The sequence below is a fragment of the Crocodylus siamensis genome, chromosome 1 (assembly GCF_052110815.1).
Source record: "Crocodylus siamensis isolate JL-2025a chromosome 1, ASM5211081v1, whole genome shotgun sequence".
Taxonomy (NCBI): domain Eukaryota; kingdom Metazoa; phylum Chordata; order Crocodylia; family Crocodylidae; genus Crocodylus; species Crocodylus siamensis.
In genome coordinates this window covers 141004001-141023654 of record NC_143395.1, presented here as the reverse complement: position 1 = coordinate 141023654, position 19654 = coordinate 141004001, and the positions used below count along the sequence as shown (strand labels likewise).

At 43.9% G+C, this 19654-nt stretch overlaps 1 protein-coding gene across 1 annotated transcript; it reads left to right on the top strand.

Annotated features, from left to right (window-relative positions):
- The first annotated feature begins 528 nt into the window (after window positions 1-528).
- TOMM20 (translocase of outer mitochondrial membrane 20) lies at window positions 529-18311 on the top strand. The gene is made up of 5 exons (XM_090044382.1): window positions 529-751; window positions 10463-10509; window positions 12769-12850; window positions 16519-16661; window positions 17886-18311. The coding sequence occupies exons 1-5, from the start codon at window positions 628-630 to the stop codon at window positions 17928-17930; spliced, it is 441 nt and encodes a 146-aa protein (XP_089900508.1). The 5' UTR covers window positions 529-627; the 3' UTR covers window positions 17931-18311.
- The last annotated feature ends 1343 nt before the right edge of the window (window positions 18312-19654 follow it).

Sequence of the window (19654 nt, the reverse complement as noted above, 5' to 3'; positions counted from 1 at the left end):
ATTTTACACTAAAGTGCTACATTATTTTAAAAAGAAAATGGGATGTTCCTCATAATGGGCTGGTCACTACCAAGCACAGGATGGGATAGACTTAAGCTATGGGATGAGAAGTGTAAGATGTGCAAGCCAAGGAGGCAGAAGTACCTGGCTTTAACCCCTGATGTGAGGGGACAGGGAAGGGGGATGCGGCTTCGAGGGAAGGAAGGGGCCAAAGCCAAGGACTGGGGTGACACAGGAGCAAAGCCCGGAGGGGCCAGGCAGATGCAGCTCCCCACGTCTAACAATTATTTTCTCTGAAAAAAAGGTCCTTGGTCCTGAGCCAACCTACAGCCCCTCGCCCTACCTTTGCACCCTAAGAGCTACTCTTCCTCCCACGCTCGCCCGGCGCATGCGTAGTGCGGGGCGCGGCGGCAAATGGTGGTGCCGGCGGCCTGAGAGCGGTCCTGACGCATGCGCGCAGGGCAGGCCCGCAGGCACTGAGCAGGGCAGCTCTGCCTCGCGGCGCGGCTCGATGACGCGAGACGGAAGCGCGGGTCCTCGCTCTCTCCCTGTCGCTCCGCCCGCCCCAAGGTGCCTGTGCGGCGCGAGGCCGAGGCAGGAGCGGCCGCTCCTGGGCTGCCAGGCAGTATGATGGTGGGCAAGACGAGCGCCATCGCCGCGGGGCTCTGCGGGGCGCTCTTCATCGGCTACTGCATCTACTTCGACCGCAAGCGGCGGAGCGACCCCGACTTCAAGAACCGGCTGCGGGAGCGTGAGTGTCCACCCGCCCCCCACCTGGTCTCGCGCTGACGCGGCCGTTGGCGCGGCACGTGGCCTTTCCTCCCCCCCGCGCATTCCTAACCCCCCTGGCGGCCCCGCCCGCGTCGCCAGGGTAAGAGGCAATGCCACAGAGACCGCAGGCCCGGCCTGCCCCCATCCCGCCCGGCATGGCACGGCACAGCGCGGCAAGCCTGCGACATTCCCCCCCCCCCCCCCCCCCCCCCCCCGGCTTGGGAAGGGCCCAGGGAGCTCGGACGCTGGGTTTTTTTCCTGGAGAAAATTTTCGGTTTCGGTTGAGAGCAAAGTCACTGTAGGGTTTGCAAGCTGCACGTGCAGACGAAGCCTGCAGAGGGACTTTAAGCACCTGGTGTAGTTTTACATCAACTGTCTCTAGTGTTTATGCATTTCTAGTATAAGCTCACTGGGTCCTGCATAGAGCACCAGGTTGGGGTGGGACCTCCAGAGTAGAGCTTCTCAACCTGGGGGTTGTGACAAAAAAAGGGTGGGTGATCAGGCTTCAGAAATGGATCTGCAAACTTTAAACATGGATTTGCCTTTAAAGGGGACAAATGTGGGAAACCACAGGTTTTTCCCTTGCAGGCTGGTTGAGCTCCAGGCCGCAAGGGGCTGCTTGGGGCCCCACAACCCCCTCCCTCCACCCCCCACACACAGACATGCACACTTGGGCTTAGGGGTTGCAGGGGGGGCAGCATGTTGGAAGTGATGGGCACTGGGAGGAGACTGGCCATTAATGTTTACAAATTGGACCTGGTTTAAAAAAAAAAAAGTTGCAGACTGCTACTCCAGAGGGCATAGAGTCCTGAGGTTGTCTGAACTGCCCTTGTACCAATCTGTCACCCAGGCACTGCCTTACAGGTCTGGGGACACAGAGTTTTCAGCGCTTTGCCAGTGTTAGTAGCTGCCCATGCCTCTGTCTCTGAGGCGGCCATCAGAGGAGTGAAATGGTGAAATTCATGTTCTCCTTCTTAGCAAATAAAAAAAAGCGAGGGGAAGGAAGGTATTGGAAACAAATGGCAAGACCATTGTAGTTAGAAATGATGAAATATAGGATGTTGGTATAAGAAACTCTGGCTTCATCATAGAAATCTCTGGGTTTGTGGCGCAAATCCTTATTGCGCCCCTGAAAGGAGCTTGAGGCAGCCTGGGTGCCATCCAGCCACACAACCAGCTGCACCCCCGGTGAAAATTGCTGCTCAAAGCCAGCAGTTCTCAGCTGTGTTAGACTCAAGGTGCCTCTTGGAAAATGCCTGCTCTCAGCTTTAACGTGTTTTTTGACTATGGAAAAATACTGGAGCAGTTGCCCCATTGTAAAGCCCACAGGAAGCCCATAGAAGGGCAGAGTGTTTCTGACACTCTGGATTCCTAATTGAAATTTCAGGGTTTATCTTGTGAATTGTGTTTGCACATCTACTTGTGCTGATGTGACATAGCACCCTGCAGCACTCCTGTAAGGATCTCAAGGCACCACATGGTGCCACAAATCCCAGCTGAGAAATACTGCTTTAAGCACTGTGACTGAGCCACATTTTCGAAAGGAAACTCTGAACGTGGCTATGAGTCCTCAAACCAGCCCTTAGGTGCCTTTTGGTGAGAGACCAAACCCCAGTGTGGAATCCAGCACATGTAATGTTCCCTTGATTGCCAAGAGAAGCCAGATACATACCTTGAGGCATAGAAGTAACTTACATTTCTTTTTCTTTTTTCTCACTATGAAAAAAATGTAGTCAGCAATCTAGTTCTTAAATATTTCAGTGTTGTCTAATCCTACTTTCCTGATTATCACAGTTCATATATGACACGTCAATCTGCCTTGATTGTTTTGCAGTTTGTAAAGCAAATATAAAGCAAATATAGGTGTGAATACACAAAGCTGTCAAATCTATTCTATATTTTGGCATTTTTCCGCAGGAATGCTACTTCAATGTATTCCTTACAGCAGATACCGTGTAATTGGCATTCTGTAATGGAAGGTGCATCAGTTGGTTATAGCCTGCCTGCCTTCATTTTGGAATGAATCAAATTCAAGCTACTACAGACTAAAAAGTCAACATCCAGAAGTCTTAAAAATAGACATTTATTAAATAGCATTCAGAATAGTAGAAGTTTGGGATGTTGCAGTGTTACATGGTTTTCATTTTTTTGGCTTTCCATTTTTGCCTTATTGAATGAGAATTGGCTCTAATGCAAAAAGAGCCTTTTTGGTCTTCCCACCCAACCAGCTGGTATTGGACCGGTCAGCTGGTACTTCCCTTTACTTCAAGGTCTTCCTCAACCTCATTGTACATCTGTTTAGAAGCTACATCCTTATCCCTGTTCTCCTCAGTCTTGTTTATGGCTATGTATTACAGTATTTCTGTAGTAATACAACATATTCCATGTTGTAGATTACAATTTTTTCATTACTGGATGTAGATAAAGAACCCACAACTTCAGATTTATGTGAAGGAAACAAATTGCTTTTGGGAGTAAATCCGTCAGGGTACTAATAATGGCTGTCAGACAGATTAAATAGGTTTTTTTTGAGAGAACAGTTGGAAAGAATATACCAAGACATTCAGAAACAACAGTTGAGTAAGGAAGCTGAATAAATTGTTATCAGATCTTCAGTCTTGTATTAGAAGTTTGGTTTTGATAATAGTAACTGTCTTAGTGTTTAGAGATTCTCCAATGAAATTTGTTTTGGTAAATGTAAACCACTGATCCCTGCTAAAAAGGCAGAGAAATTCCATTGTGCTTGAAGTTGAAGCATTCAATAGGTCAATGTCATTTGAAAGACAGCAGGCTATGTGCAAAGCACTGATATAAGGTGTCTTCTCTGAAACGTTAGACGTAAGAGTGAAATGCCAGTCATAGCAATGCTCTCACCAAATGGAGGTGCATTGATACATGAGAAATATAAAATGTTTACACAAAAGTATTGTTGCTAAGTGATAGGTCTTCACAACTAACAGCCCATAGATAACAATATGATATTTTATGATTTTTTTTTTTTATGATGCTGGATGAGTGTTGCAAAGAGCTGCAGTCTCAGCAGAAAATGTTGTCAAAAGTTTGTGCTGCATGTGCTGATGTGCGTTTCCTGCAGTCTTGGATAATGTGCCACTTCTGATTGTGGGGCAAGCATGGTATTTTTTTCTTTCCTTCCTATAAACAGAAGTGTGCTTGCCACAGTTTGCCTAGGGCTATGTATGGTGTGTGTCTTGGCTTAATACTGATTGCCTGCATGGCTCCTGAGCCAGTTGGTATTGTGTGTTACTGTGTTAGAGGACGTACAAGGACCATTTGCAAGTGGACTCTCCTTAGGTAGATGAATGGCAGTGACCGGTCCAGTACCAGCTGGTTGAGTGGGAAGACCAAGAACGCACTGGCCAACATAGCTGTACTACATCTCCTTTTCCCTATAATGTGTTAAGATGACAGTCAAGGGACTCGGAAGGTTAAAGTGAAAATAAATGTCTCCCACTGCAAAAATACATTCTTTTCTATGCATCCTGAAAGTAAAAAGTACTGACTACTGTTCAGTTTGAAAGCAAAAGCCTCTTAGAATTCGTTCAAATTGACCTCAGACTGAATGTAGGAATGTCATGTATACTCTTGGTTTCAAATAATTTAGAAAGACTAAAATAGCTGTGTTGGGCATATTTCTTGTCCCAAGTATTGGAAAGCATGGATGCATATTATGTGCTACTTCCAGGATCGCTAATCTTTGAACTCTTTTGAGTATTTTAAGTTGTTGATGCCTAGTCCTTACAGCTGGGTTTTAAGAAATGATATTTTTTTATTTGATTTATATGCCATCCAGAAACAGAATACTTACAAACAGGAGAATGATAAAACAACTTAAATAGAAACTAGAATACCAGTATAAGATGGAGACCTCCTATATCAGTGTTTCCCAAACTCTTGATACCTGGAGCATACTTTTTTCTGGATTAAAATTGGCAGCAGACTTCACTCTGACACTTGAAAAGGTGTGTGTAGGGGTGTGTGGAGATGTGTGTTAAACATTTAGCAAACTGCATTCCCCTGCCAGAGAAAATCATGCCAGTGCTCAGATATAATGTTAAAAAACAAACCCTAAAAACTGTAACTTTTCTGAATTTTATGGGACCCAAGTTGATAGCCACCAAAAGATCTGAATTCAGAAAAGAAATGGAGGGGGGCCTTGAGGCTGAAAGTTCAGAATTGCTGATTTATTTTGTGCCACTTATGGACCACAGGGTTAGGAGCTCACATTTCTGTACCCTGCTCTTTCTCCCATCTCCCTCCTCCCACCCCTAGTCTATATCTCAACAGGCAAGGGCAGTCTCTGCTGCTCAGGCTGCTCCTGTGGCCCCAAGAGCATGGGAGAAGTGGAGGAGCTGAGCTGGGCTGCAAAGTACCCTGTGCACGTTCATCCAGCTGTCCAGCTGCAGTAGAGTGGCTGCTGGGAGTGTATGTGTAGGGAGAGAGGTGCAACGAACGCAGGGGCTTCCTTGAGGCAGCAGGTAGCTGGGGCAGGTCTAAGGTGCCAAATGGGGAAAAACATTTACCTTCTCACATGGGGGATCTCACAGCATTGCACTAGCATGCTCATTCCAGTCTTGGGGAATCACTGCCCTAAACAGTATCTCAGCCTAGGTTTGTTTACTAACCACTTGCCCAAATAGTGCTTCTGAAATCCAGGCTTGGGCTCTGGTGGTCCCTAATGGGGAATGAGTTCCAGAGCTGAGGAGTGATCGCTGAGAATAACTTCCCATGCCAAGCGGTGGTTGCAGGAGCTTGCTCACAGCTGACCGTAGGGATTGCAGTGGGGCATAAGGGAAAAGGGAGTCCCTTAAGTATGTAGGGCCCATACTGTTTAGGGTCTTATAAGTCAAAACCAGCACCATGAATTTCTCCTGGAAGGCTTTTGGGAGTCAATGCAGGCTTTACAGCACTGGAGTTATGTGCTCCTGGTGACACACTTCAATCAGAAAGTGGACTACTGTGTTCTGCACCAGCTGCTGCTTTCACATGGTCTTCAAGGGTAGTCTTACTTAAGAATACTACATTGCAATAATCTAGCTTTTTGGAAGGTGTGGATGGTGGTGGCCAGATCTGAATCTGAAAGAAAGTGTTGCAGCCTTCTTACCAGATGGAGTCGGTGAAAGGTGCTCTTAGCCACTGCTTCCACTTGAAGATCCGAATGCAGAAGCCACCCCAAGGTCGTGAACCTGAATGACAAGGGAGGCTGAACTCCATCAGTGATAGGTGTCTTTTATCACGTGGTTTGCCCATCACCATCATCTCTTGTCTTGTTTGGATTCAGTTTCAAGTAGTTCACCCACATCCACTCTCCAACCGCAGCCAGGCAACAGAAGAAGACTGAAACTGGTGTGGGTCAGATGGGAATGAGAGGTAGAGCTCGATGTCATCAGCATACTGATGATCCCTCACGCCAGATCTCTGCAGTCTCACCTAGCAGCCTCACGTACACATGGAATAGGAAGAGTGACAAGATGGACTCCATAGGAAAGATCCCAAGGAGCGATGAGCACACACCTATCATCCCCCTCTGAAGTTTTCCTGCTAGGAAAGAGTGGAACCAATGTAGAATGGTCCTATGAATACCTACAAGGTTATATAAATGCTTTAGCAGCACCTCTAAGTCAACTGGATCAAAGACTGCTGAAAGATCTATTAAAATCAGCAGGACACAGTTTCCGTGTTGATCTCCAGGGAAAGATTATTGAGCAAGACCACAAACACAGTCTCTGTGCCAGGGGTGGACAAAATGCGGTCCGAGGGCCAGGTGCAGCCTTCCAGGCCATTCTATCCGTCCCACGGGGCACCTAAAAAATTTAGAAAATGAATATTTATCTGCCCTGGGCTGCCTGTCATGTGGCCCTCGATGGCTTGCCAAAACTCAATAAGCAGCCCTCTGCCCAAAATAATTGCCCGCCCCTGCTCTATGCTGTGGCTCTGGTTTGTTGATTTATGAAGCAACTATTGTGTGAAAGTACAGTCAGTACGATCTTTTAGGTAGATGCATTTGGGATTTCTATTATTGACCAAAAATTCTTCAGTGAAATGTATAATTCTGTGTAGTATAAAACAAAACAAAAAACCCCCAAAGAATCCATCTCTTTTTAGAATGAGCGAAAGTTTTGATTTCCCTTTAAGTTTGTATGGAGTAGCTACTAAGTTTTTCCAACCTATTAGGGTGTTTATACACATGCTCTGGGAAGTGTGTGTGCGTGCGCACAGGGGCATTTTAATTAGAGCAGCTCTAGGAGCTGCTATGAATTAAAACACCTTGAACATCACATGGGTCAGCACCCCCTCACTGAAAAATAACAGCAGGGGTGTTTTAGCTAAAGCTTGTTGAATGAGCTTTAGTTAAAGCGCCTCTGCTGCTATTTTTCAGCATGGGGATGCTGATGCATGTGACGCCAGAGTCTGCTGGAGCGCAGCAGGCTTGATTAATCGTCTGCTCTACACCGTAATTACAGTGTGTCAGAGCAGCCTTGATGCATGTGTATAGGCACCCTTAGTTTTTAGTTACCATGCCCCTTGCTATCCAGGTACTAGTGGTTTGGTCTCTAATTGCTGGGCCCAGTGAGTTTATACTATATAGATGTGTAAACCGCACCCCCCCCAAAAAAAACCCAAACAAAAACCCCCCAAAAAACCCACTATAGCTTGTAGATCTGAAACTCTGTCAAATGCATAGTTAAAACCTCTCTGCATCGTTCTCTTGCATGTGTAGTTTGGAAATCTGACAGTGGCTTTTTTCAGCTTAAATCAAAATTTTCTCCTATAAAAGAAACAGTATCATTAGCTTGTGGGGCTCTTCATCCTTTGTAAGTGATGTGAACAGCTCTTGGTCTAGGTGTATATGCACACTAATTTTTTTGTACAGTAACTCGCACTGAGCTTGACTGGTACATCCTGGAGTTATCTTGTGCATCGTCTGGTGGTGCCTTTGGGGTATAGAGACTCCAAACATTTTCTAGCTTTTGTTTTGAAATTGCTTTCTTTGAAAATCAGGAATTGCAGCCAACTACTTTTCTTGTAGTGTGGAGACCAAAACTAGATACATACTCCAAGTGAGGCTTCACCAGTGCTGAGTAGAGCAGCAGAATCTCTGCCCTTGATTTACAAAAAAACCCATGCCTGTTAATATAACCTAGGATGCTATTGGCTTTTCTTGGCAGCAAGAGCACATTGTTGGCATAGTGTAGCCCCCAGGTACTTTTCTGCAGTACTGCAGCCTAGCCAGTCATCTCTCAGGCTGTATTTGTGTGTGCAGTGACACTTATTTGCATTTTTCAACATTGGAGAACACAAGAACAGCAGAAAAGTTTCCTACTGCCTGAAGAAGGGTGTTTGTGCCCAAAAGCTGGCAAAGAACTTTTTTTCCAACTGTTTAGTTGATCTAATAAAATATATCACATCTACCCAAGGAAGCTTGCCTGCCTGTGTGCAATTACTATATTTTTGTGAATTCAAGATGACTTCCCCCTCCCCCCACCTTCAGCATTTGGGGGTGGGGTGGGGTGTGGAGCCTGTCCTGGAGCTGAGTACAAGTTGTTGTAGGCAGGCAGGTGTTGTGACTCAGGCCCTTACTGTAGGTTGGGGTCACAGTTGGAACCACAGTAACGGCCCCCACCTTGTTCTCTGTGCCTCTGCTTCACACTGTTGCCGGTGCTTACCCTCTGGCTCTAGCCCAGAGCCTGGAGTGCATGTTACCTCCAGCCCCTTCCTGGCCACATGATGGTGGTAGCAGCCCCAGGGCCACACGGTAGGGCTGAGGCTGGAGCTGAAGTCGCCACCACTGCTTCTGCATAGTCAGGCAGGGGCTGGGGGAGGTCAAGGCAGGTAAGTGCTAAGGGGGTTCAGGTGGGAGCAGGGGCCAAGATAAGTGAACGGGGGGGGTCAGGCTGAAATGATCAGGGGATGGTGGGGGTGCAGACAGCAGAGTGGGTAAGTGGTAAGGGTGGTAGGTGGTGAGGGGCAGGCAGATAGCGGCAAGATATGGTGGGGCACAGGCAGCAGAGGGGGGAAGTGGTGAGGGTGGCAGGGGCCAGGTCACTTGACTCTTGTGCTGCTTGCCATGCTGCAGTGGTTGCTGGAAGGGGGTGAATTTAAGATGGCCCTCCAATAGCTAGGTTATAAATATTCTGTGTTTAGAAACAAATTTAAGATGAACACCCAATAATTAGATATCGTCTTGGTTTCAGGTCAGTACAGTATTGTATTCCAAATGCAGGCCTTTTCACTTGTCCTTGTGGAATTTCGCCTGATTCATTTCAGACCATTTTTCCAGTATGTCCAGGTCGTTCTGACAGCATTTGAACTTTTAAAATGCTTTCCATAGAAGACATAGCTTGTAGAGCTCCAGTTTTCATACATTAGGTTGTCAGCTTGTTTAGATGTTCACAGATATCTTTACAGTGCAGACCACCTCCCATTCCTAACACATTTATAGCTATTAAAGCAGTTGCTTACATGTATGCTAATGTATTTTTAGCTTGCTTTCAGCTGCTAAATTGTATTAAGGAGCAAATCAGTGCTACATGACCAGTTTTTTTTCTTTGTCAAGTCCAGTGTTCTGTGACTGGGTTTTGAGAATAGCTGAGCTAGTACACTTAGGACTTGGTCTGTATTTTTAAAGTATTATTGGTATAACTTTTAGGTGGGAATGGGGTGGTGGTGGTGGGGAGAACCTTAGTTAAAATATTTATGCTAATAAAAGCCCTAGTGTAGACATAATTTAGACTTGGACAATAAAGGGAATAACTATATAATAATCTAATACTAGTGTAAAACAGCTATATACCAATGCAAGTGCATTAATGCTCGTGTGACTTACTGTTTTTAAGTATGCCAGTATACCTGTAGCATAGTACAGCTTTTTACTGCAACTTACTGCTTTGGTCCTGTGCTGGCTGATTGACCCTTAAATGTTGGTCCCTTTTCAACTGTTTTATATAATCCACGTATTTATGTTTTGGAGGAGGCGAGATGGAGGGATAGAAAGGTGCTTCTTGCTCAAGCCTATTTTACCAGTTGCTAAGCCTTAGATAAAATTGTTGGGGAAGTTCTTTTGATGTTTTGTTCTTCAGCCTGTAAGCGTCTTTGGACCTTTGTACTCTGCAGTTACCCAGCAGGCTGTATATAGAGCTTATGTGGCTCAAGGTCTTGAATTTCAAACGAAAATCTTCTAGTTGTGAAGGCTAGGCATTGACGTAAAGGAATCCCAGACCCATAATGTAATAATCTGTGCGGTTGATGTTTCACTTTTTTTCCTCCTTGCCTTGATAGGACACAGGGCTCGACTTACTGTTTGCTGTATACTTGGTACAGTCGGTGAGAGAAGAACAGTATGCCCAGTATCAACACTCACTTCTTTGGTGGATTGCAGATAACATGAGAGAGAGAAACTGCATAGAATGCAATTCATACTCAGAGAACAGCAGATTTCTCAGCTAAAGCATTTTTCACTTGCTACCTGTTTAGAGGGTTTAGTGGTAATTCTGGCAGGGAGTAGGTTATAATCCTTCATCAACCATTTTCCTCCTCCAACCGTTTAGTAATTGTGATTACAAGTTCCTTTATTTTGAAAATAACTTTGCCCTGTTCATTGTTTTGAAGTAAAAGCTGAAAATATATTTTATAATTATAGATGAAAAACATATGATGTTTTTGTTCTCTACAGGAAGGAAGAAACAGAAGCTTGCCAAAGAGAGAGCAGGGCTTTCCAAGGTAATACTGTGTTAATTTATGCAATACTATTTATAAAGATGTTGCATTTGTACCAGGTTTATTTGTAAGTGGAATATGTTTAGAGGGTGCTATCCTTGTTCTTACTTCCAACGCATGCAGCCCTCTTGCAATATGCACTGTTCTGTTTCTCAGCTTCTATAAATAGCCACACGTAGGGACTTTTGTATGACTGTTCCAGCTCCAGGAGGTGTGGCATAGTTAAACTCCTATTGAGTTCAGCATTATGAAAACCTGCTTGGTATTATGTCCTTAAGGACTATGAAGGTTTACAGATTGCTAAGAGGTTACAAGTTGTGTGACTTGACTTCTGGATAAATAATGGGAGAGGCAAGGATTTCTTAGGGTGATACTTTTAATTGGACCAGCTCTGTAGTTGGGATAAAGCTTGACAAGATTTCAAGTGTAAGATACTCTTCATCAGGTCTTTCACTCGAAAGCTTGTCAGGATTTATCCCAACTATGTAGCTGGTCCAATAAAAGATACAATTCTTAAGAAATCATTGCCTGTAGAATAATTTCTGGACCATTACGGCTACAGCATCACTCACGCACTACCAAATAAATGATAGGTAACTTTCTGTTCAAGTTTTGGATTTGATAACATCTTTTTTCTTCTTACTGGTGAATCTCTCTGATGTACAGTGTCAGAAATAAACCAGTGTTGCCCAAAATGTTTAGTCTTTCATAGACATTCCAAGTATACTCTTTTACAAATCATTGTAGTTTAAATTCCTTTATAACATCAGCATTGCATTATTATGGTGGGACATGAAATAATGTGCTTAAGGCAGGGGTGGCCGAGCCGTGGCACATGTCCCACAAATGGCACAGGAAACCTTTGTATGTGATATGCAATGGATCAGGGAGGGAACAGAAACCAGAGCCCCCAGGACAAACATGGAGCAGAAAGCAGAGCAACAGATCAGGCAGAGGAAGGGGGTTTGGGTGGTACTCAAAGGGTGCAGGGCTTACCTTGTGGCAAAAAAGATTGGCTGGCCCCCAGTGATTTAAAGAACTTGTGTATGATTTTTAGGGCGTTGACAGATGTTACATTTATCACCTTATTAACATGTTAATTGCACCCTCATTGTGCCATAAATTGTAACATGCCACATGTTCAGCAAATTTATAGCATCATAAAATGTAGAACATCTTTGTGTTTGGTTTCTATGGCACTTTAAATTGACTGCCATCATACTTGCTCTACTGCCTGCTTGTGAGGTGCAGGACAGGGCATTTAAAAATGCTGTGGACAGGAAGCTGCTGTGCTTCTTCCACCACTGGCATATTTGTAGCCTTGCCCTGTACCCCCTATGCAGTGGATCAGATAGTTTGTAACCAGCCGGTCCAGGACACAGCCCAATCCTTGGGATGGAACAGCGGACAGCCTTGGAACCCAGAGATGCATTATATATACCCTATCTGGATGCTTAGCTGAGTGTTGGGATCTGGTCTGGGGTCTGGAATGTAGCTGTAGTCCTAATCCCACTGTGGGATTGGGCTTCGGGTGGCCTCAGCTCCAAAAGAACAGGCATGCAGCCCAACTGTGCTATACATGTAGTGCAGACTCAGGACGCTGGGAATCCAGAAGTGGGGATCCTACCCTGCCCTGGGCTTTTAAACATCATGTGTGCAGCCCCTCTGGGCTGCATGCAAGCCTTTTAGTTCTAGGGCTACCCTGCATCTGATTCTCACCTCAGGATCCAGTATGGGGCAGTCCTGGGTCCTGTTTGGAGACTAGGGCCTATCACTAGCCTGATCCTTGAGTTTGCACTGGGGCCAGCTGTATCCCAGACCCAAGGGTCTGCCCCATGCCAAATCCCTATGTTCTCTGCCCCTTGCCAAGTCCCTGTGTTCAACTGAGTGTTGGGATTGGTCATGGGATAGCCCCAGTGTCCAGGACACAGCTGCCCATTGCGTGACCCACAGGATCAGGCTTCAGGCAGCCCTAGTGGCATGTGTGGCATGGCAGGAAGCATGATGTTTGGGATGGGGCATAAAAATCTTCATATTCCAATCACACTGTTATTTTTAACATCTGCCAAGGACCTTAGAAATATTCATACAAATCTCATGTAGCAGTACATTTTAGATGTGTAAGATGGTAGTACTTAATCCTATTTCATATATTTCTGTAAAAATGAATAGCTTTTTATTTTTGTTTTAAATTGAACTTTTCTCTGTTTTGTTTATCAGCTTTCTTGTGGGCTGTCTTGCTAATTTGATTCCTTGTTACAGCTCCCTGATCTAAAAGATGCCGAAGCTGTGCAAAAATTCTTTCTTGAAGAGATCCAGCTTGGTGAGGAATTACTAGCACAAGGTAGGTATTGCAAAAATAATTAAAACAAAGAATTTTTTGAAAAAGGGAGTATCTCCAGGAAGAGTTTTATATGCTATTGTGTCCTGGCATAAGTATGTTAACTAAATGTTTTGGCCGTTGGTATAGGTACAAAATTATTTTCAGTGCAGCCCTAGCTAATTAGCCTCCCACTCATGACTGGAACTGGGTGCTTTTGTCTTGTGTCCTGAGATGCTCCAAAATTTAAATGCAGATGAGGTGCAGGGCTACCTGGTCTAGCTTCACCTCGTGGAGAGTGAGGCCACACTAATCGTATGTTCTAGTTTGAGAGGGGACTTCAAGAGGGATTCTAGGTGAACCGTTTGGGGCCCCTTTTGGTGACGTTTTCCAGCCTGCCAGGCATTTAAGACTGGTGAAGAAACAGGAATCATTGAAAATAGGAAAGAAAGGCACAGCTCAGCTGTGAGAGTGAAGACGAAGTAAAAATGTATGCAGTGTAGTAGCTCACCATGACTTGGAAAAAGAGTCAGCGCTGAGGGGGACTGTGCTTAATGGGCACTACCACATATTTTATGCAGATAGGCTGCATTAATCGATTTTTGTGATAAGTTCCCATCAGCATGTTTGCCCAATGTGGGCTATGTTTTGTAGTCATGCTCAGTGTTGGCTGCATTTAATCAACTTGAGATTTGGTTTCCACTGCTTGAGCACAGGCTGCTTCTGGCAGGAGTTTAATGATAGACATTGTGTTTAGCAAGATTTCCTTGTATGCGATTATAAGACGGAGGGGCTCTTTTTTTCCCTGTGCCAACAGGATCAAGGGGGGCATGAATAATATAAAAATACTTATCTTGTATTTGAGTAAATGTGGCAATTTTTAAAATATGCAACAACTATTTAAACAAATCTAGTTCAAAATAATTTAATATTCTGTTCTTTCTTTATATATAATTTGCTGTAACAGATTTCTCTTGCAGTTTGTTTGGTCTATACTGTAGTTACTTAGAGGTTAACAGTCTTTTCCATGAAGGGTAGAACTAACACAGGTTGGGAATTAAGCAGTTATAACTAACTTTCTGCACAGTATTGAATAGTTTGGGTAAACCTCAAACCACTGTAAAATAAAGTCCCATCTAATAATGAAAAAAACTGCTGTCATATAAGAATCTACTCTTGGTCTGAAAACAGTGGAAGAATTGACTTTCCTTTTAAAACTCAGCTTCCAAATTGTGAAAGTAACTGTTTAATGTTTTCGGGTGTTGGTTGTAGCCGTGTTGGTATAAGGACATAGGCAGACAAGATTCTTTGGGTAAATGTGATATCTTTTATTGGACCAACTAAATAGTTGGAAAAATTTTTCTTGGCAAGCTTTTGGGAACAAAAAGTAGGGTGTTTGTCCCTGAAAGCTTGCAAGAACATTTTTTCCAACTATTTAGTTGACCTAATGAAAGATATCCCATGTCCCCAAAGAACCTTGATCATTTAATGTAATATGTAGAATAACCCTGAAACTGGCATCCAGCACTTTCTGCTGGGAAATGTAGTTGTGCAGTTTTACTCTGCAACAATAAATGGGACTCCTGCTGAGATGGTATCAGTAGGATGTCAGCTTAGTTGAGGCAACACTTCCTTTTACTTAAAAAAAACCTTTAAGATAGCAGGCATTTCTAAAATCTGTAATCATAGTTTCTAGGGTCGGAAGGGACCTGAGTAGATCATCTAGTCTGACCCCCCCACCCCCACCCCCCCCGCCATGGCAGGAAACAATACTGGGGTCATACAACCCCAGCAAGATGTTCAGCCAACCTCCTCTTAAAAATCCCCAAGGTAGGAGCCAGGACCACCTCTCTTGGAAGTTGGTTCCAGATCCTAGACGCCCTGACTGTGAAGTAGCGCTTCCTGATATCTAGCCTAAACCTACCCTCTGCCAGCTTGTGACTGTTATTCCTCATCACTCCTGGCGGTGCTCGGGGGAACAGGGACTCCCCCAATGCCTGCTGATCCCGCCTGACTAGTTTATAACAGGCCACTAGATCCCCCCTCAGCCCTCTCTTTTGTAGGCTGAACAGGTTCAGGTCCCTGAGCCTCTCCTCATAGGGCCTGCCCTGCTGTCCCCTGATCATGCGAGTGGCTCTCCTCTGGACCCTCTCCATGCTGTCGACATCCCTCTTGAAGTGCGGCACCCAGAACTGGACGCAGTACTCCAGTTGCGGCCTGACCAGTGCCGCATAGATGGGGAGGATCACCTCTTTGGACCTGCTTGAGATGCATCTGTGGATGCATGACAAGGTACGGTTGGCCTTCCTGACTGCATCCCCACACTGCTGGCCCATGTTCATCTTGGAGTCTTTTCCACGAAGGGTAGAAGCCCCTCCAGAAGCTCCCTAACTAAATCCACGCTAACATTTGGCCCAAGTGTGCCTCCCCTGGGGCCCGAGAGGGGCCCAGCAGGGAGGTGGCTGCCCTGGTCCCTACTTAAGAAGACAGAGGCAAAGAAACCGTTAAACATGTTAGCTTTGTCATCTGGTGTGATGACCAGATTTCCCAGCATGTCCTGCAAGGGCCCCACGTTACCCGGGACCTTCTTTTTGCCCCCTATGTATTTAAAAAAGAACTTCTTATTGTCCTTTATCTGAGAAGCTAGTCCTAATTCCATCTTTGCCTTGGCCTTCCTAGCTGCCCCCCTGCATCCCCGAGCAACTGCAGAATAGTCATCCCTGGTGATGACCCCTTCTTTCCATTGGGTATACACCTCCTTTTTAGCAAGGAGACATTCTCGGATACTTTTGGTGAGCCATGGAGGCTTGTGTGCTCTCCTGCTCCCTTTGATCCTCATTGGGATTACCTTCCTTTGTGCTTGGAGGATCGCTCCCTTAAGGAGCAACTACTCTCCTTGGACATCTGGTTCCCCTCCCCTCTGGGACCTCAGCACATCCTCAACTATCCTCCTTAGCTCGCTAAAGTTTGCCCTTCTAAAGTCTAGGGCTGCTGTCTTACTGCATCCCCTTGCCACCTTGCACTGGATGGTAAATTCCAGCAGGCGATGATCGCTGTCGCCCAGGTGGTAGAGCACCCGCAGCCCCCTCACCAGGTCATTGCCTGTGGCCGCACTAGGTCCAACAAGGCATCCCCCTGGTGGGGCTGTGCACCTCCTGGGTTAGATGGAGGTCCTGCACTCTAAGAACCTACGTGAGCGGTCAGACCTGGCTGACTGCTCCTCCCAGCAGATATCCGGGAAGTTCAGGTCCCCCATGACTACCACATCTTTAGCCTTCATTACCTCTGTGAGCTGATCTAAGAATTCCTGGTCAAGCTCTTCTCCCTGGTTAGGAGGTCTGTAGTAGACCCCCACCGTTAAATCTCTCACCCCTTGAGAGTTCTTTAAAACTCATTTCTGTATTTAGAGTGTGTGCTTGTGTCAGTATATGTAAGGTGGGGTTAGGATGTTTGTTAGGCTAGTAGAAATTAGTGGGTGGATGCCTCCTATTCCAATTAGCTCTTGGAAATGAAAATAGTTGTATCTGACCTGGTTAGACAGCTTTGGAGTTTGAAAGATTCAAATAAGTGTGGGGAGTTAAAGTGGGAATATTTCTTCAGCAGCATTTGCAGTTTACTTCTACAAGGCAAAGAAAGAAACATTCTGCACCAAAAGCACAATTTTTTTTAAAAAGGAACCTTTTGTCTTGTAGGTGAATATGAGAAAGGTGTCGACCACTTGACAAATGCCATTGCTGTGTGTGGACAGCCACAGCAGTTATTACAAGTTTTACAGCAGACTCTTCCTCCACCAGTGTTCCAGATGCTTCTTACTAAACTCCCAACAATTAGCCAGGTACGTATGGGGAAGTGGAAGTAATTTTAACTGCATTTCTCCAAGAGGAGTAGAAAGTGATTTTTTTTTTTTTTTAAAGGGCTGTTTCTCTGGTTTCACTAGGAAGGCAAAAATCATTGCTAATATAAAATAAGTGATTTATTTTTCCCACTGAAACTCAAAATAAGCATAAGTAGTAGTGCTGGGGATGTAAGTAAATATTTTTGTCAAGTGCCAGAAACAGTCCAGTGTCAAATATGTATTTGATTTATTATATTACCAGGTAAGATTCCCTAAATGACTAGAACCTCATTTCCTCTTTCACCCAGAAGAGAGGTATTTTATTTTAAATGCATGTTAACCTCTTAAAAAAAAAAAAAAAAAAAAAAAAGATTATAAGTCTTTGACTAGCTATAACACAGACTACATCAGCTGAACTGAAACATCAAAACTAAAAAGATGTCATTTCATATTTTTGGATCTCAAGCTTAAAAAAGTGTGCCACAGCTTTAGTGTCAGAATTTTAGTCTCTTCATTTTTTTAGTTTAAAACAAGCTCCAGAGGGGGGAAATTTACAAGCTGATTGCTCTATGAACAGCTACTTCTAACTTAGGTGAACGAGTAGCTTAAGATGCAGTAGGGTATTTATTCCTTGTAGCTCTAGGTTCAAAATGCCCCTTCCTTTCAGAAGGAGTGTACTATGTGGGAGGCTGTGTCTGGGGTAATAAATTAACCGAGCTCCTGTCTAGTCTGTATGGATAGTAGATTGGGATTGCTCCAGTGTCCTCCATGACACACTCCTCAACCAGTTGTGTAGTTGTCCTATATGCTACGTAGTTGCCACACTTCAAGCCAGGCATGGCTATATTTTAGTTGCAAAGTATGTTGGTAATCTGTAGACTTTGGAATGGAAGGCACCATAACAATGGGTAACAAATTTTCTCTGAACAGGAGTAGCAAGTAATAATAAATAATCTATTTTGTTGTACGCACAGAAGTGATTACTTGATTCCTAATAAGAGATGTTACTTATCTGGCAGTAGCTTTGTAAAGTATTTTGTTTTTCCAAAGGTGACTCCAAAAATCCCTGTGAAATAGATGCTAAACTGTAATTTTTGACAATCTTTTAATGTTCATGTAACGATTCAGCTGTTTAATGTTGAATATAAAATTTCATTGTTTTATAACAGATTATCTGGTGACAATTTTATGTGAAGTGAATAAGACTCTTTCTTCTTTCTGCAGAGAATTGTAAGTGCACAGAGCTTAGCTGAAGATGATGTTGAATGAGATCGTGACACCAGAGAAAAATTAGTGATTTCGTACCCCAGAAGATGAGCATCATTGGGGGATAAAGAGGGCAAACATCGTAGTTAATGGACTATGTACTACATTGAATCTACCAGAGTTAATCTTTAACTTTGGATAGGTGGGTCTGGCTGGATTGTATTTATTTATCCCAGTGAAAAGTGTATTTTGATTAAAAAAAAAAAAAAAAAAAAAATCATTTTATAAATACACTGTGTTGAGTTATCAAAGTGTCACTAACTTCATTACTATTAAAATATGCAGATGTAATGTTGTACATAGAAAGGTATAAAACTACTACGTATTAAATATCCAATGCTCATTTTTGAAAAACAAAGTGAAGGCAATAAAGATTTATCTGCATCTGTATGTTCATATGGTGGTCCTTTAGATCTTGAAGCAGCTTACTCTGACACTTTAAGACTATCTTAAAGAATTGTCCTTAACATGTAAACTTGTTCTTAATAGTGTGTCTGGCCTTCAAAAAAGTTAACCATGCTTTTAAACAGCAGGTGGAAAATCTTTGTGGCCTATTGACAGAATAGACACGCAGTTGATAAAACAAAAGCCAGTCATGTACAACAATAAAAGGAAGATGCAAAAAAGGAGGGTGATGGGAGATCAAGAGTGAAGGCTTAGAGACAAAGAAAATGAAGAATCCTGTTATTGCCAAGAAACAATAAAAGCTGAATAGTTGCAAATAAAAATCAGAGCTGCCTGACTTAAATTCAGTTTATTGCAGCTGTAAGAATGGAAGGGTTTTTAAAAGCTGGAACCCACTGTGCAGGGAATGAGAATAACTAACAATTTAGGCCCATTGTTATGGCTTGGAAGACTTAGAGTTGTCATTAACAACTGGAAACATGACAAATATTTTTTTTAATCCATGGAAGTAACCAAGAAAACAAATTAAGATAATGATGTCCACAGGCTAATTAGCTAAAATAACAAAAAAATGCATAAAAATAGTTCATGAATTCTCAGTTCAAGGAAAATACCATAAAAGTGGGTTAAAATAAATCATTGTGCTTTTCTTCATTTACAAATAGGAAACATACATAAAGTATAATCGCACAAAAATAAGTGCAGTATAAAAGCCCTTCGCAAGGCTGAAGTTTTCCATGGTTAGGATGAGTGTAACATCTTGGAAATAATCCATTTTTCTAAAGTAGCCTATTTTTTGTTTTGTTGCCACAACCATACAAGTTGCCAGAGGAAGCAACTGAAGATGGAAACTTAGATTTTGGTTAGTTTGGTGACGTGTGTTAATGTCAGTAGTAACAGGAAAGAATGCTGCTGGCAGTATTTCTCTTTAACCTACCCCCCACCCTGCCCCAGCTGGTTTGGATGATAGTAAGCTTGAATGATAGTAAGGCAATGCAGGGCCCCTACAAGACTCAAATGATAACCATGTGGCTACGCCAGACAAGAAAGCTGATAGTTTTAACAGTTTCTTTGCCTCTGTTTTCTTGAGGTAGGGACAGACTTGGGGATACCTCTGCGCCAAGGCCTGTCAGAGCTAGGGATCTTCTGGAAGGGGTGGACATTTTTAAATCTGCAGGTCCAGATGCCCTCCACCTAAGGGTGTTGAGGGAGCTGGCTGAGGTCATTGCGGAGCCCTTGGCCCAGCTGTATGAGCATTCGTGGTCATCTGGCCAGATGGACCATGAATGCTGGGGGATTGGAAACTAGTTAATGTGGTCCTC